This window comes from Coffea eugenioides, chromosome 4, assembly GCF_003713205.1.
Source record: "Coffea eugenioides isolate CCC68of chromosome 4, Ceug_1.0, whole genome shotgun sequence".
NCBI lineage: Eukaryota > Viridiplantae > Streptophyta > Magnoliopsida > Gentianales > Rubiaceae > Coffea > Coffea eugenioides.
In genome coordinates, this window is record NC_040038.1 from 41,493,582 (window position 1) to 41,511,964 (window position 18,383).

General features: G+C 35.4%; 3 protein-coding genes and 1 non-coding gene across 4 annotated transcripts; 3 read left to right on the forward strand and 1 right to left on the reverse strand.

Annotated features, from left to right (window-relative positions):
* Nucleotides 1–619: 619 nt before the first annotated feature.
* On the forward strand, nucleotides 620–3,004 carry LOC113769382 (glutathione S-transferase U9-like). The gene is made up of 2 exons (XM_027313834.1): nucleotides 620–937; nucleotides 2,633–3,004. The coding sequence occupies exons 1-2, from the start codon at nucleotides 620–622 to the stop codon at nucleotides 3,002–3,004; spliced, it is 690 nt and encodes a 229-aa protein (XP_027169635.1).
* A 1,450-nt stretch (nucleotides 3,005–4,454) lies between these two features.
* LOC113769502 (glutathione S-transferase U9-like) lies at nucleotides 4,455–5,514 on the forward strand. Its single transcript, XM_027313961.1, has 2 exons — nucleotides 4,455–4,775; nucleotides 4,949–5,514. Exons 1-2 carry the CDS (start codon nucleotides 4,455–4,457, stop codon nucleotides 5,315–5,317), a joined length of 690 nt encoding a protein of 229 aa, XP_027169762.1. The 3' UTR covers nucleotides 5,318–5,514.
* A 2,108-nt stretch (nucleotides 5,515–7,622) lies between these two features.
* Nucleotides 7,623–7,703, reverse strand: TRNAL-CAG. The gene has a single exon. It is a non-coding gene; the product is annotated as a tRNA-Leu (tRNA).
* Nucleotides 7,704–7,852: 149 nt separating this feature from the next.
* On the forward strand, nucleotides 7,853–16,418 carry LOC113769383 (pentatricopeptide repeat-containing protein At1g74600, chloroplastic). The gene is made up of 3 exons (XM_027313836.1): nucleotides 7,853–11,027; nucleotides 15,217–15,397; nucleotides 15,809–16,418. Exon 1 carries the CDS (start codon nucleotides 7,853–7,855, stop codon nucleotides 10,532–10,534), a length of 2,682 nt encoding a protein of 893 aa, XP_027169637.1. The 3' UTR covers nucleotides 10,535–11,027; nucleotides 15,217–15,397; nucleotides 15,809–16,418.
* The last annotated feature ends 1,965 nt before the right edge of the window (nucleotides 16,419–18,383 follow it).

Here is an 18,383-nt window from a genome sequence, read left to right on the forward strand (position 1 = left end):
TAAGTATATGAGATATTAGTGGCATGAATAAATTAAATAAAAATAAAATAAAAGAAAAATAAATTTTATTAGAATTCTTCTTGCCCATTTAATACAATTCCATTCTAATTTTCATCTTATTTCATCCTAAAACCCTTAATATCACTATTTAAAATTTAGACAAATATAGCGACTCAAAATCAAAATATCAGGGACCAAAAGTTCAAATTTAGAGTTGTTGATTAATGGTAATTTGACGTTGATTGTTAGTCATTCTTGAATTTTCTTTAGTTGTCTTTGTGTCTAAAATCAGAAACTTTAGGGACCAGACTTGCATTAGACAAAATATTAGGGACCAACGTAGCACGTAGGTCAAACATTGCGGGCTAAAACTATAATTCTCTCTCACTCTTTTAATAATTTTGTTTCGACCAACTGCTTTAGTCTATAATGGCCTTTGCACATTAAATAATCTATTAATCCTGTTTCTTTAGTCTTTCTTTTTTATTTTTTAAAGTAAGAAATAGAAGAGTTAAGATTGCTTTCGTATGAATCTACTGTACCGGGAACGACTTTATATAAACATAACAACAATAGCCAGATTCAAAGCCATAGGACAATTAGGAGTAGAGAAAGAAGGATGGGAGAGGAAAACAAAGTGATTCTGCTTGGAAATTGGTCAAGCCCTTTTGTTAAGAGAGTGGAATTGGCTCTCAAAACCAAAGGCATTCCGTTTGAGTACGTGGAAGAGGATTTGAGCAACAAAAGTGCTTTGCTCCTCAAGTATAATCCAGTACACAAGAAGGTTCCTGTTCTTGTCCATAATGGAAAGCCAGTATGTGAATCTCTAGTTATTCTTGAATTTATTGATGAAACCTGGCAAAATGGACCTCACCTCCTGCCTAAGGATCCTTATGAAAGAGCCAAAGTTCGCTTTTGGGTAGCTTATATCCATCAGGTATTCATCTTATCTTACTTTTTTCCTGTATATTTTTCTAATTTGCATTATCATGTTATCATTCCACAAGCAAGATCTGGGCTAGGCATTGGTTAACAGTTGGTATAGATAGTTCCTCTCGTATAGTCGTTTAAGTGAAAACTTGGTGTGTGATTATACAATTTGTCCTATTGGTACAAAGAGATGGTGTAAATATGTAAAGGGTAAATTATCTAGGGAACCTTGAAACTATTTCAATTGTTAGCTTTTGACCATTCATCCATTTTAAGTCTCAAATTGATTCTCAATAATGAAAAGCGTAAAAGTTTGATTATTTAGTCGATTTCAATTGTTAGATATGTCAAATTTACCCTTATTATACCATTAGCTTTATTGGTGAAGATGGACAGAAGGATCAAAATTTGACATTTGTCATTGTTGAGTGGTCAATTTGAGACTTTGAAATAGATGATGGGTCAATTTGAGATTTGAAATAGATGAAGGGTCAATTTGAGATTTGAAATAGATGAGGAGTTAAAAGTGGACCATTAAAATAATTTAGAGAGTCCCTAGGTAGTTTATCCATATATAAATAAGACTTAGGGAGAAAATATAATTTTGAACCCGAATGTTTGGCTTACGTGCTGAATTGGTCCCTAACGTTCAAACAAAATAAATTTGGTCCTTAAAATTTTTTATTTTATACAAATTTAGGATAATTAATGAATATTCAGCAATTCTAATGACCAATATCAATTTAATGTTAGTCAATGATTTTGACTTTTTATTTTTGGTCCCCATTCATTTGGAGTTTGAATCATTATGCTTTGATTGCTTTCACAAGTTTCAAATAATGATATTAAGGGTTTGACAATGAAATGAGATACAAACTAAATCAAAATTACTTTATATGTGTACTAGGTGTTCTAATTAAAAAATTTTCTTCTTTTGTTATGTTTTTTGTTTCATTTATTCATGTCACTATTTTTTCATGTCTTTCTTCTTCTTTGCATTTAAAATTGGTCTTAAAAATTGGACATATTTTATGTAGTTGTTATTGTGCACTATGACTAATTAATTGATCACAAGTTTTATCATTTTTAACTTCACTAACTTTTATCTTATACACTATCTATGTTATGCTTAACTTCAAATAATTTGACAAATAGTTACTCTTTAGGCTCAAGAATGATGTTGTGCCGCTATGAAGTGCTTTTAAGATTTTTTTTTTTATAAGGATTTGGAAACACATTTGTCAAATATTTAGTTTCAATTCACCTTTATTTCATCTTAAAACCATAAATATTCTTATTTGAAACCCAAGGGACCATATTGACGGAAACTCCAAATATTAGTGGAAAAAATGCAAAGTCAAAATTTTTTACTAATGTCAAATTAGTGTTAGTTATTGTGCTTTTCCATTAGTTGTCATAAATTTGTATAGAATCAAAAACTTTGGAACCAAATTTGTTTCAATTAAAACATTAAAGACCAATTTATCATATCAGCCAAAAACTGGAAACCAAAATTGTATTTCCCCCTAAAACTGAGGTATGATGACACTGTTTGATTGTACACCATATTTTATGAGAAATACACTAATGCGAACCGCAAGTATCGAAATTAAGTTGCCCGAACTCCATCTTGACTATAATCTACCCTCACTCCTATGTTTAGAAAACAAGAAAAGTACATCCTTAACTTGTGTTGGTGCAGCTGTTAGAAAGCATGGCCAAACTCTACACACCTGACAAAGAGGCACGAGAGAAAGCCCTTAAAGAAGTGCATGAGAAGCTGAGAGTTTTGGAAGATGGCATGAAGGAAAACTTTCCAGGGGGAAGTCCTGATGTCCGTGCCAAAAAGCTGGAAATCCTAGATATCATGATGATTGCAACTGTTGGTTCCTTCAAGACACACGAAGAGGTTCTCGGTGTACAGATTTTGGATCCGGAGAGGAATCCACTCACATTTTCGTGGGTGCAAGCTCTCAATGAGCTGCCTGTAGTGAAGGAAAGTAACCCTCCATATGAAAAGTTGATTGCTCTTCTTCAGTCCCTAAAAGAAAGTGGCATGAAATTCTACAATTGATTGTGGTTACATAGCAGTTAGTTTGTGAATTAACTTTATGTAAGTTAATCGAGACTACTGCCCTCTCCTTGTAAGTTGAAACAAGTAAGGCTTACTCATAAGTCATCTGAATAAACAATGTGCATATTTATATGCTTAGCGATCGACTGATCACCCAAGAGAACTGATTCTTAAATTTATTACACAATCAATCCTTAACAAACTTTTCGAAGTTGGACCACAAAAAGATACAAGTAGCTAGTAATAGAAACCTATTGACTGAGGCATATGCCATAGATTGAGCATAGTAGAGGTTTAGCTGATTTCTTGAAATTAATGTGTTTGGATTGCATTTTTCTGGATTTTTTGTAAACAAATTACTGTAACGATTTAATGTATGTGAAGTAAAAAGGTGATAGGAAAATGTATTCATGAAAAACGCGGCAATTTTTCGACGGAAAATAGCTGTCCAAATCTACTGTGTTTTGAGCTTGAACTTGAGGTTTAGTTACCTAGACTGAATTGTTTCTTGAACTTGAAAGTAGCTGAAAGCATGGTAACAGTGGATCCTTACCCAAGAAAGCTCCTAATTTTCTTCCAGCTATATGGAAATGGCAGCTTTCTTGTAGACTCTGATTTTGATATCAAATACTAACATAGGTATAGCTGTATACTTGACTCTACCTTTAGCTTTCTCTGTGAATTAAAGAAATGGAAAATAGTTGAAACTTGAATTAATTGAGCTCCAGCTATGAATAAGAATGAATAATCCAAGTCTGTGACTCATCAAAATTAATTTTGTATCCAATATGAATTAGGTAAACCGATTCAGAAAATTGTAGTAAAAAAACTGTACATCAAGCGTCATCTTTTAACTACTATGTACAAAGCTCAACTATTTTATTGATACTGTGTAGACAACAATCAATTTGATAAACCAAAATGTGGAAAGAAATTAATTCGTCTGTGACAATGAAGTCAGAAACTAAATTAGCAAACTTTGTTAAAGCTTTTCAAGTCAATTACAATGATTGACTGAAGATTGATTCTGCCTAACACTAGTTTGTCACAGATTTTTAATAAAATAAATGTGTATGAGTCAATCTGTATTTATCCTCTTTCCCAAGAAAACCATCTCTCTCTCTCTCTCTCTCTCTCTCAGTGAGCAAGACAAATAAAAAAACCATCTTGAGCACCAAGAAATCTAAAATCAAGTTTAATAAGGTGATCAAAATGGACATATTATCAAACTGTACACGAAAAATTTTTAAATTCTCTAGTCCATAATTCCATATGTCTTTCCATTGTATTAATGACATGTATGTTTTACCTACTGCATGAGTCCTCTTGGGCAACAAGAAACTAGGAAAAATGTACGCTGCCCGGTTTTTCTAAATTAACTTGCTCTGCAATACAGTTCACCAGTATAAATACATATCTAATGAATCAATATCTGATACAGGAAAAAAAAATGGGAGAGGAAGACAGAGTGATTCTCCATGGAATGTGGGCTAGCACTTATGTGAAAAGAGTGGAATTGGCTCTGAAAATCAAAGGCATACCCTTTGAGTATGTGGAGGAAGATTTGAGCAACAAGAGTGCTTTGCTCCTAAAATACAATCCAGTTCAAAAGAAAGTTCCTGTTCTTGTCCACAATGGAAAACCAATATGTGAATCCCTTGTTATTCTTGAATATATTGATGAAACTTGGCCAAGTCATGGACTTCAACTCTTGCCTAAGGATCCATATGAAAGAGCCAGAGTTCGTTTCTGGGCTGCTTATATCCAACAGGTATCATCTTTCCTCTCTCTAAGATCGATCTTCCTTATAAATTTAGCCTTCCTGATTCTTTTGCCAAACTATCAAACAGCTGCAATTGTTCTTGCCCCACATGATATCAACCAATCCCCCTAGTTGAAATGTTTTAAAGAAGAAACTTGACACATGAATGTGTGTTTGTGCAGCTGCTGGAGAGCATGGCGAAACTATTCAATCCTGATCACAAGGAAGCACAAGAGAAAGCCCTTGAAGAAATGTACGAGAAACAAAGGATATTGGAAGAGGGAATGAGAGAATTCTTTCCAGAGGAAAGTCCTAATGTTCACCCTGAAAAGTTGGGCATTCTAGATATCATGATTGTTTCAACACTTGGAGCCTTCAGGGCACAAGAGGAGGTTCTTGGCGTAAAGACTCTTGACCCTGAAAAGAATCCACTCTTATTCTCATGGGTGGAAGCTCTGATTCAGCTGCCTGTGGTGAAGGAAATTATCCCACCTTTTGAGAAGTTGGTTTCTCTTCTTCAGTTTATCAAACAAAATGGCATCAGATTCTGATCCAGTTGAGTGCTTTGACGCTTGGAGTTAATGGTTACTTGCTCTTGCTGTAGTACAATGAAAATGTCAGCAATTTTAAGTTTGTACTTCACTTGGTTTTGTATGTTAACTGGGGTTGTAATTGCCTTTTGCTTGCTATAAATAAGGCTTATAAGTCATGTACAATCCAGAAAGTCCTTAATAAACACTTTTAATTACTCCAGTGTCATGCTTTCCTTTTGGTCTATTCCAAAACTATTGTCACTTACCTAAAATAGTAAGCAAAATTTTCATATATTTCCATTGAATACCCTCACATAATCACAATTTCCTATAAAGTCCCCTCAAACTACTTTAACTGAGTTATTTCGTGCGTGAGACGTATGCTAGAGTGAAGCTGTGTTTGTAAACTCGGACCGGATCAGCCGGTTGAATCAGAAACCGGCCAAGTGTTCGGTCCGAGTTACTCTAAAAAATCGAGAGTATAAAAACTCGGTCAAATCAGGTCAAAACCAGGGTTTGACCGGCAAATCGGATGAACCGATTTGATGTCAAGTTTTTTTTTTTGAAATGGTCAAAGCATTTTCAATATTATGTTTTGGCCCCTAAGTTGTTAAAAATTATTAATATATCTCAAATATTTCATACTTTACAAATGTTGTCCTAAAGTTTGGTGTTATTTTTCAATCAAATTCATAATTTTAATTCTAAACTTGTTAATGTTCATTTAATAAACTAAGTTGCTACTTGATCATTCTAATTCTTTGTATTTTCTTATTAAATATATTTGAAACATCAAATATATATATGAATATACATTTATTAATATTAACATGCTCTTAAGTGTGTTACATAAAATATTTTAATTTTTAAATAATTTTTATTTATGACGTCATCCGGTTCAACTCCGATCGAACCCGGTCGAACCTATTGACCCCTGAGCTCGACCAAATCGATATCCGGTCCGAGTCTGAAAACAGAGGAGTGAAGTAGTAGCGTGATGTTCAAACGACAACAAAATTTTGATCATTTCAAGTGGTGGATCCCACAAGCATTATAGGGTGTTAGTACTCAAACTTAACTCGAACTAGAAAATAAGGGCAAAGAGGGAAATTCAAACATATAGCTGTCAGTTTTGAACACTATTCGTATTAAGTTGTTTTCTCAAAAAGTGACCAAATTTTTGGGATTGCAGGAGTAATAATTATGTAATTCAATTATATTCAGAGAAATTTTTTTCAGCCAATTTATCCCTGTTTATGGATTAACGGACATGTACAAAAGTTCTATTTGTCTCTGCCATTCTATGTATCTCTTCCTTTTTGCTTAGGGCATCCTCGCTCCATATGAAAAGTGCAAATTATTTCAAATGATAATAAAAAGGAAATTAACAAGCTAGGATGTAAAGTAAATGTACAACATTTCCAACTTAGACCTTCTAAGATTGGTGTTAGGACTAAAATGTTAAAACAAAAAATTTTAAGCACTAAAAAGTTCATAATTATACTTAAAAGAAAAGTTAATCGATTGGGAGTTTTGTAATAATAGTTGAAGGGTTTCTTTAGCAAATTCATGTTAACGAAGAGTATTTTTGTTAGTTAGAAACTATATGATGATTATTTATTGCCTTCAAAGAATATGAAAGGACAATTGACAAACTGGAAAGGATGATAATTTTTCTTTTTGCAGGATAAGAATGTAATTTTAGTTACGTTAGAAATTAAATAAACATTTCCTTTCATTCCATAGCTCTTGGATTCATCTTTGTCTCCAACTTCAAATTTAAGTTATTATTTAGAATAAAATTATAACTACATCAATAGTCTTGGAATAGACTGGAGTATGGTTAGTGATTTTGAGACAGGTGTAGGTAGATGATCCTTTTCAATAAAATGAAGATCTTTGTAGAGTTTTCACATTAGCACTTTGCAGCTAGCTTTTTATTTTTCTTTTTAGCTCTTTGAAAGTTTTTCCTCTTGAACTAAAAAAAATCCCTAATGATCCTATAAATAAAAAACACAATTGAAGTATGAAACAAACCAGCTTAAAATAATAATCCTCATGCTTTTCCTCAATTACACCTTTTACTTCATGCATGGTTAGCTACAACTAAAATTTTGAACCAAAACCTCTTTTTCATGTGGTTTAACTGGATATATTATATCTTTATTTCGAGGAATTAAAGCTATCAGCCTATCGCAATTGTCACCAACCAGTTGTACATAAGGTAATTTAACATATGAAGATGTTATCACCAAACCAGTTAAAAGAAACTCAGCCAAGAAATGTAAGAGGGGAAAAGAAAATACCCCAAAAACCGGAAGAATGTCAAGAATGGGATTCGAACCCATGCCCTTTCGGACCAGTACCTGAAACTGGCGCCTTAGACCAACTCGGCCATCTTGACATCCATGTCAAAGTTTTGTTCAGAATATATATGAATGCATTCACTGGGGAAACATTTTAATTTTTAACCCAATAATTTGGTTCCCGCGCTATTCAAACCAATGCCAAATAATTTCTTTCTCAATTTTTTCTGTCTTCACATTAACCCAAATGAATTTCCACATTCCTCGGCGTTTTGAACCCAAAATCTCAGCTTTAGGCCGCAGATTTGTCTCATCCCTTCCAGTACGTGAAAACCCATCAATTTTTTGCGACCAAAATGTTAATAATGTCACCAAACCGAACCCTTTTCACATCCTTAAGGACCCCAACAAGCCAAGAAAAGTCAAGCTTAAAGATACTAAAATCGTTCACGCAAATTTACTGAGAACCCATGATCTTTACTTGGATATGTTTCGAACAAATTATTTGCTTGATTGTTACTTCGAATGTGGTAGTACAAAATATGCATTTAACTTATTTGATGAAATTCCTGACCCAAATTCTGTTTCTTGGAATTTGATGTTGTCTGGTTGTAACAAAAATATGTTGTTTGAGGACTCATGGAGGTCTTTTTGTGAGATGCATCGGTTTGGTTTGGAAATGGGGGAGTATACTTATGGGAGTGTGTTTTCTGCGTGTGCAGCTTTGGGATGCGTGCTGCGGGGAGAGCAAATTTATGGGATTTCGATAAAAAAGGGATTTTTTTCGAATGGGTATGTCAGGGTTGGAATGATGGGTCTGTTTTCGGAGAGTGGTAGGTTTGACAATGCTTTGAGGGTATTTTATGATGTTCCTTGTGACAATGTGGCTTGTTGGAACGCTATTATTTCCGGAGCCGTGAAAAATATGGAGTATTGGGTTGCTTTGGATATTTTTAGTAACATGTGCCATCGGCTAATCATGCCTAATGAATTTACTATTTCAAGTGTTGTAACTGCTTGTGCTGCTCTTAAAGATTTTGATTTTGGTAGAGGGGTTCAAGCATGGATGATTAAGTGTGGTATAAAAGAAGATGTTTTCTTAGGCACTGCTATTCTTAGTTTTTATGCTAAATCTGGGTGTATGGATGATGCTGTTAGACAATTCTGGTTCATGCCTGTCCGCAATGTTGTTTCATGGACTACTATGATCTCTGGTTTTGCTCAGAATGGTGATTTTGTATCTGCTGTTGAATTCTTTAGGCAAATGAGAAATATGAATGTGGACATTAATCAGTACACTATCACAAGTGTTCTTATTGCTTGCACAAATCCTGATGCAGTTAAGGAGGCAATTCAAATTCATTGTTGGATTTTTAAAACTGGGTTCTACTCAGACTCAGTGGTGAAAGCTTCTTTGATCAATTTGTATGCTAAGATTGGAGCAATTGATGCATCTGAGATAGTTTTTCTAGAGAGTGAAGGTATGAAGCACCTGAGTACCTGTGGTACAATGATTTCTGCTTTTGCTCAGCACAAAAGTTCCAAACAGGCCGTTAATTTGTTTCATAGAATGCTCCAGGAGGATGTCAAACCTGATAAGTTCTGTACCACTAGTGTCTTAGGTATTATTGACTCTCTAAATATGGGGAGACAGATCCATACCTATACCATTAAGACTGGGCTAGTTTTTGATGTTTCTGCAGGCAGTTCTCTTTTCACAATGTATTCCAAGTGTGGGAGCTTAGAAGAGTCTTATAATGTCTTTAATCTACTTGAACGCAAAGATACCATTTCATGGGCCTTAATGATTACCGGTTTTGTTCAAAATGGCAGTGCAACTAAAGCCATTTATTGTTTTAGAGAGATGTTATCTGAAGAAATTGTGCCTAATGAGATGACTTTAACTGCCATTCTCACTGCATGTTCTGCTCTTTGTTTGTTAAGGACTGGGAGAGAAGTACATGGATTCAGTCTTCGGAACTATATGGGCGACCAAGCCTCCGTAGGCAGTGCACTGGTTAGTATGTACTCAAAATGTGGCATTCTAAGCTCTGCAAGGAGAGTGTTTGACATGATTCCCAGAAAGGACCAGTTCATGGGTTCTGCTATGGTTTCTGGGTATGCACAAGGTGGTCACCCTGAGGAGGCAATTCACCTCTTCTGTGATATGCTTGTCGATGGTTTGGTTATTGATGCCTTCACATTGTCAGGCGTCATTGGATGCCTTGCAGATTTAGGTAGATTAGGCATTGGTAGTCAAATTCATGCCCTGGTCATTAAAATGGGTTTTGAGTCTGAAGTATCTGTTGGAAGTTCACTGCTTGTTATGTACTCAAAAATTGGAAGTATTGAGGATTGCCGTAAAGCATTCCAACAAATTAAGGCACCTGACATTATTAGCTGGACAGCCTTGATTGCAAGCTATGCTCGACATGGAAAAGGGACAGAGGCTTTACAAATTTATGAACTCATGAAAGAGTCAGGTACCAACCCTGATTCAGTGACATTTGTTGCTGTTCTATCAGCGTGTAGTCATTGTGGTTTGATTGAAGAAGGATTCTTTCATTTTTCTTCAATGAAGAAGGACTATGGAATTGAGCCCGGTTATAGACATTATTCCTGCATGGTGGATCTTCTTGGTCGTGCAGGAAGATTGAAGGATGCTGAAAGCTTTATCACTTCCATGCCAATAACACCTGATGCACTCATATGGGGAACACTACTGGCTTCTTGCAAAGTACACGGTGACATGGATCTTGCGAAGCTAGCAGCTGAAAAGGTCATGGAGTTGGAGACACATGAAGCAGGAACTTATGTCTCTATGGCAAACATCTGTGCTGACATGGGCCAGTGGGACAATGTTCTGAAGCTCAGAAGTGAAATGGCAGGAACTGAAGTGATAAAGGAACCTGGATGGAGTTCTTTATAAGGTACAATATTATGGTTTTATGAAATTATCTTTCCATTTACTACATGGATTAAAATGTCTCGGATTTGGGAAGTCAAGAGGTGATCTGGAGTAAATTGACAAACTATGAAAAAGAAGCATATGTGGTTTGTTGGACAATCAGTTTAATGGGATCTCTTGGATCCTCTTCATCCCATCTACTTACAACTGCACCACTTCACTCTTTAGCTTGGAATATGCACTTCTGATATTGAGAATAATTACAAGCACAATATCTTCTGGTGGAATTTTGTAGCTGATTTTCTCTTTGCATCCTCATATATCTTTCACTTGCTATGTTAAGTAATTGAGCAGAATCCAATTCGTACTTTTATTACACGTGGATGAAGTTCCAGAAGTGGTCAAGACATTCAAACTCAGGGAGTTGGACAATTGCATGTTTGTATACTTGGACAATTGAGCAGAAAAATTCCAGATTCATTTTTACAGAGAATACCTGCTTCTGTTTTAAAAAGTAAGTCCTTCGGGTTCATACAACTTAGTCATTTTTTGTTTTATTAATGCCTTGTGGCTTTCATAAAAGAATATAATAAATATTTTGTTTTCCATGGCTCTGATTTTCACTACTCTGAAGGCTATGAGAGGCTTAAGAGATAAGATATAGCACTCAGAACAGAATCTGTACTGCTTAGTCAGAAACATTTATCAAGTTTGATTTTCTATTTTAGGTCTTCTGCCTCCATTTATCTGGAAATTGTCACATGGGATGGTATGTCAATGAAATTGATTGAGGAAACAGAATTTGTTCTGCTTAGTCAGACACAGTTATCGAGTTTGATTTTCCATTTTAGGCCTTCTGCCTCTGTTTACCTAGAAATTGTCATGTGGGATGGTATGCCAATGAAAGTTGCATTCTCTTCAGTTCACGAAGTAACATATGTAGAATATCTTTGTAAGACCTTTAATTAGGAGGAAGAAATCTATAACTTAAGCTCCATAGTAAGAGCTGCAATTGCTAAGATATTGTTGTTCACGTGGAAAACTAGGAGGTAGTCAGTCAGAATATAGGAACTTTTTCAAGCATGAATTTTCTAGATGCATTGTTAAATTATGATCGTACTGTTCTGCTGTTCAAGCCAATTCTTGAATAAACTGAACTTGGCTTTCCTTCACAGATCAGATTCCATCGCTTGTAGGTTTTTGTCTATCATTAAAATTCTTTTAATGCACATGTACTGTAAATGGGGAATTTGATCTACTGTCAAAACTTTCTGTTCCTCGATTGGATGCATGAATTTAGGTGATTGTTGAACTTCTTCAAGTAGAACTTGGAAAGTAAGATTCAAACACTACAATAGTAAATACTCTTTGAAATGCCATCATCCCTGAATTTTTTTTGGGTAAGCTCCATATTTTTATTGATAAGAACTAAAAACGTACACAACAGTTGGGGACTCCCTGAGGTCATTTACATCAAGAACAAAGCAGAGAGTACAGTAAAAAAACCAACACTGCTATACTAATTATATAGGATCAAAAACAACTAAAGAAACTCCTAACTCTGAGCACAAATTGAGATTGTCCTGCTGCCTGTTCACTGGCCTCCAACCAGCCACAATTTTCTCAAATCTCAGATAATCAGCTGAGTCACACTCATGGGGTCAACATAAGAACGCTTGAACGCTCTCGTATCTGAAATTGTTATTTCCTCAATGAGAAGCTTCCATCTTTAGTTATCTGAGTATATCGTCTTGGAGCTCCATGTGCTTAAAAAGAAAAATAAATGATGTTTTCCTGTCTTTAAAAATGTTTAGCCGAAGAACAAAACTTCTGATAAATAAGGATGAGCAATATTACAAAATGAAGAACCAAAAGGAACTGCTTTAGTTAGTTAAAAGAATAGGGATGGAGAAAGTGCCGGCGTTACAAAGATATTTCCTTTTCGTTATTTTCCTTTTTACTCTCTTCATGCTAGACGGTTGTGATATGTTAATAATTCCTCTTTCCATTTGTATTTGCTACTAAAAGTGCATCTGTTTACTGTTGTCCTGAAAATGGGGTGGAATTGAGCTTTCCTTTCAGGACTTATTGTTAAGTTCTGCATTCTATGAATAACAACTTGTTAATCTTTCTCTGATTGCATCAATATACACTTAGTAAGACAGATGCCTTCTTGTGTCAAACTCCATTTTGAAACAAAAAAAATGAAATATTATGTGAATTGACCCTGTGAGATTGCTCAAAAGTGTTTTGCTGAATAAATTAGATGAAGGGCTTCAAAGGGCACTTTGTAGATTGTGTTCCTAATATTATAAATACATTCTTTGAAAAGGATCCTTGTGCTTCGTGGGACTTTTCTGTCTTTCAAATAAATGGAATATAACTTTTGCTTGCCTATGAGAAAAGGAAGTTGATCTGTTTGTGGTAATTATTTATACCCTCCTGACATGAAATATTAGATATTTCTTCTCCTGGTTTGGTACTGTAAGTTTGTAACTAGCTAGCATAAGTGTGAACAATGGCCATCGAAAGATGGGAATAGTCACCAGTGATGTTTTTCTAGTTTCAGGCACTTGATCTTGAAGTTTTTTCTTTCAAAGAATAAGTTATTTCTGCAAGCCTCTTGTTAAATAATCAGAGGTTTCTGTAGTACCTTAACCGTGTGAACTAAGCAGAACTCACTTGGCAATTAACATAGGCTAGATATTTAGGACCTTTGAGTAATAATGTTATCAGTTTATTGGGATTCATTAGATGCATTTAATTTTGAACTTGCATCTAGTAGCTGATGGAACTGTGTATGCCAATCTGTAATTCCTTATCGACATATTGTAGTTATCCTTCAATATAACTCGCCAATTTCTGTGCCCCATTTCCTACCCAAACAAGTGGGTTTTCTTTAACTGATCTTTTTACCATTGCAGTTGATATCTAAGTTTAGGCATAATCATATTGGGAGAAGACAGAGACGTTAAATCAAATTATGCTAAATGCACAATATTTGAAGTTAGTTTGCTGTTTGAGGGCATGGTTATGTTAAAACAGTAGACAACTTTGGTCATCCTCTTTGACCACAAAGTATGCATCTCCTTCTAATCTCTTAAGCATATGTACCTAAAATACTACATATACGCAGGTTCTTGTTATTGTCTCTTCAGCAAAACTCTTTATACATATTTCCCAATTTTTACCATCTTTGATATTCTTTGGTTTCTTCTTCTTCTTTTAAAATTGGAATGCTACATAGATGGAGGATATCAAGTTCCTCATGTTTTCCGACCTTCCAGTCACAGAAAGCTTTTTGTTCTTCTTTTTTCCTTTCTTTTGAAATCTAAGTGCAACAAATGCATGAGGTTGCTTGAGTTTTCTTACCTTCTAACCATTGGAAGTTTTTCTGTTTGCAATTATTTCCAAAACAGATGGTTTCAAGGAAGTTTTTCCGAATTTTATTGCATAACTATTTCCTTTCCACTAATTTGAACTACACAACACCTGAACCGGTTTGTTATGTATTTTCTGCTTCTGCATGTCTTGTTTTTGGATTATTTTCTTTCTTTTATTCCTGCCAAGATCCTGATAATTCTTGATTGGCATCTGATCTTAGAAAGAAAAGAAGAAAAGTGTAACAACTAGCCTTAAAATTTATGGGAGTATGTGTAAATTTTAGCAGTGTAAGAGATGCATGGAACTTTTCTTTCAATCCTAAATATTGGCACCTGAAATTTGAGTTTTGCATTTGTCCACAGAAAGGATTTTCAAACACAGTAAATTCTATTTGTTCTGTTTCAACTCCTTCATTCTTTATTTTCCTTGCCTGCAGTTTTTGAGTTTCCTAATACATTTCACCAATATACTTGAACATTCCATTGGGCACTTGAGGTTTACCTTTAGTTAATCCTATAGACTGCACAGTATTCAAAATCAGTTATTGTTGTGACTGTATGCTTTTATTTACAATTAATTTGTATTGTATATGAATTGTTTTGTATCTTGGTGAGTGGAGTATGACTCTGATTGATATTCAGTCTTCTGGGCAGTACATGCTACTTAAATTACAAGCTAAAATAATGGATGCTGAATGCAGATTGGGGTTTTGCATTGCTTCCAAGTGATGCTTAGATTTTTCTGGCATGTAAGGTATCATTAACAAACAGATGCGACTTATTTCACTATCGATACATTTGTGGTATTTCATATGCACTTATGCAGTTTATAAACTTAGCCTTAATTCATTGAAATGCTAAGATGGACCAACATGGCTATAACTTCCTGTCTCGCCTGGCAAATATTTACGTTCATTCTTGTTTATGTTAACTTCACTTATGCCACAGTACTGTGCTTAAAAAATCTCCATTAAATGGTCTGCAACAAGGCAGATTTCTTGCTGCATCATGCTTCCATTTTAATATTCAAAATGTATCATGAGGATCAGGATAAAGGAAGGGAAAAGAAAAAAGAAAGAAAAAGAGATTGCTTATTATTTTTAAGGAGCCTAGGCGAGCAAGATTCATAATCAAATCGTTGCATGCTATCTGGAGAATCCTACAGATGTCCTTTATTTCTTTTTTCCCGTTCTCAATATTTCTCCCTCTTAAACAGATTCTATTTATTTGGATCTACAGAAAAAATCAGACAAGTTATGCCTTTTATCTTCTGAAAATTTGAGAGGACAAAGCTATTAAACGTATCTTGTACTCCTGCAGGGTTGGCTAGTTTACAAGTGCTTTGGTCTCCTACTTAACTTACATTTGAAAGGTGTTTCAACCAATTGTAAGTTTCATTATCTAGTCTATTAAACTTGCAAACCACATGCATCATGGATGTTGAAGATTCTTTCTCAACTGAATCTGCAAGTTGAAGGCCCCTTTGGGATGATCAATTCAGGTACTTTTACTGGCAATTTTGCATGGTTGAATTGAAATGTTATCTTCTACAATTGCTCTTCATTGTTTAAAGGCAAGCAAAATGAGACTTACTTTTAGTAACCTTTTTACTTTGGTGCTATTAGCACTTTTTTTTTCCTCCAATCTTTTTAGCAAAATTATTAAATCATCTCTTTTCACATTGTGTATCAGCCATTTGAATATGGTGATCACTCTTGCCAAATGGTGTATGAGATCTCTTTTAAACTCAAGAAAACTCAAATGTGTGGATTGGATATGTGCCCACACAAAAGGGCAATGATTTGAGTGCAAATTAGGTGTAGCTGTAGTGTTTTATTTGGCAAGAGGAAAGTAGCATGATGTTTTCGGAAATAAAAATAAATAATTGACGATTTCACAAACTATTTTTCAGCGCATCCATAGAAAAGTCAAGGGAAGAAACACGAGGAAGATGTAAATCCTCCCATGGAACTTAAAACATGTCTCTGCTCTTTCTAGGTGCAATGCAATGTCACATCAACTTGATTGACTTTGCTCAAGTTGTGATGAGTCTCTCAAGGAAGTTGTGATGGATGGCTTGAGGAAAATCTTGGTGCGGCTAAACATGTGTAGGATCTGTTCACATGTATCATGTATGTATAGTGTGTGTGGTAGGATTCTGTTAGAAGATTTCATCATTGCTAAAGAATAAATGTTGAAGCCTAACTTCAAAGAGTTCGCTCAGATTCTATACTATTTCTGAATCTAGTACGAGTGAGGTAGTTACTTTGGGTGAAATTCATGCAATTTTGACAGCTTAATTTATTTAGCTTTGACTTTTGTCTGTAAGGAGCTAGTATGCAGCATATTATATGGAAACCTTTTGTTTCACTAAAGTAGCTTTTGATTGTAAACATCCCCTGAAGCTTCAAAGTATCTACAGGGAATGGTTCAAAGTCTCGGCCGAGACCAAGACGACTTGGCCGAATCATCATCGGAACAGACCCTTCCGATACGATATCAGGACGAAATCATTCCTAGATACTTAACTCGCCGAGAACTCAGCCGAGTCACCGAGAATTCAGCCGAGAAGTCTCCGATGTGGATAGTCTCGGCCAAGTCAGTCCGAGTCATTCTGAGTCAATTCGCAAATTTACATTTTACAGATTTTCTTTTATTAATTTTTTTATTATTTTTGTTTAGCATTATTTTGAATATTATTTATTATTTTTAGAATATTAAATGTTTCAAAATTTGCGTGTCTCACCGAAACCGTGGTTGATATGCTGAGATCGATGTGGAATGGTCCGAACCGGGATCGGGACCGGGACCACGACTTTGAACCACGACAGGGAGAGGAGAGAAAAGCTATAATTGCTCTTTCATTCTCATGATGCAAGCTTCCAGCTCCCTGACTAGATCAAGATACTTTACTAAACCTTGGTTATCTTAACAGATTTTTACATTGCCAATTAAGCTGTGTCCTCCTGTGCAGGTAACAAAGTCTGCTTTTTGGAGTTTGCTAACAAACATAAGAGGAGTGGCTAGATATTCTTTCATTAGCATTTTTGGGGGAACGGAGTTGCGGTTTTGCCTTTTGCCATTGAGAGCTTTCACATGCTTCTTCAAAAGACTCTGATTTTAAGGCTGTAAAACTCTCACCTGCATAACGGTTACAAAGTCCAGGATATGAAACAATGAGGCGCTTGTAATGATCTTTCTGGCAATGGAATGGAATCAACCGATTCTATAGCAATATTTGCTGATCAAACCCGAGAAACAAGAAAGGATAAAACAAAATCATGTAACAATGAACCGGTGCCTTGCCTCGTCTATCTACCTTCTAGGACTGAAGTAAATATTTCCTCGAGGTGGGCCGACATGGGACGCTAGCCAGGCAAGTGCGAGTACAAAGCATGTCTTCCCCTGGGGAGAGCTTAAATGCCTGTCTTGCCTAGTTAATGGAGTTCTAAGGTCTCATTGAGGGTAAAGCACGAAGCCTCGTGAACAGTGATTGGTTTACATTGGTCAATAAAAGACAAGGAAAAAAAGTTTACAGGGCCTCTTGGTTGTTTGTCAACTAAAATGCACTTTCACTATTGTCTGCTGCTTCCCTTACCTAGTTGAAGCCAAGAACTGAGATAAGAATACGTAAATCCATAGTTTTTCACCAATCCTAATTTGTACTGTCAAATTATGACGGTTGTAGTTGGTCGAAAGTTGATTCTGGGGTGTTGATTTAATTGATACTATAAAGCAAAGAAACCTCTAGTTTGCTTTTTTCTCATTGATTTGATATTGCATATTATCTTTTTTGTTCATTTTGATGCCTGTTTTTAGTGTGCCCGATCTGATTTTCAAGGACAAGCATCACACAAAGGCCAAGTTACCAAACATCACAATATGTATTCCTATTAGCCCAATATATTGATAAACAAAATAAAAAAAAATACATGCAAATAACAGTGAAAGCAGGGATTTTAAACTCCCTCCCCCACCCCCCAAATTCTTTTTTTTTTTAATTCAAAAACGATAACAATTGTATAGTTTATTCTATCCCAAATTACGGGGGAGGGAGGGTCTAAAGAGACTTATTCGTAATCAGGTATTTCACTTCAACATGGTATCCAATAGAAATTGCATATGTTTATCATGCTAGTACATTGGTACTTTGGACGTGTACACAAGTAGAAAAGTAAACAAACTTGTGGCCATCAAGTCATGGCGAAGTGTTATCAGCTTCAGCTGCGTAGCCGATAGGGCTTCCCACTCCAGGAGGACAGCGACAGGGGCAACATGAGCCTGGAGCCGCTGGTGCACAGCAAACACAGGCAGGACAAAAAATCGGGGGTCGCCCAATAAGCTCTGCATGCAATACCACAAATAAAACACATAAATCAATGAAAATACAAAACTGTTTTCTGCATAAAAAGTTTAACAGTAAATATTGATCAAGAAGTTTGCTCTAGCAGATCTTGATGAGGAATTCAGTACTTGGGGTTGGTCTT

Coding starts and splice junctions, on each gene's coding strand:
- LOC113769382 (XM_027313834.1), top strand. CDS start 620: ATGGGAGAGGAAAACAAAGTGATTCTGCTTGGAAATTGGTCAAGCCCT. Junction 938..2,632: donor GGGTAGCTTATATCCATCAG/GTATTCATCTTA, acceptor GTGTTGGTGCAG/CTGTTAGAAAGCATGGCCAA.
- LOC113769502 (XM_027313961.1), top strand. CDS start 4,455: ATGGGAGAGGAAGACAGAGTGATTCTCCATGGAATGTGGGCTAGCACT. Junction 4,776..4,948: donor GGGCTGCTTATATCCAACAG/GTATCATCTTTC, acceptor GTGTTTGTGCAG/CTGCTGGAGAGCATGGCGAA.
- LOC113769383 (XM_027313836.1), top strand. CDS start 7,853: ATGAATTTCCACATTCCTCGGCGTTTTGAACCCAAAATCTCAGCTTTA.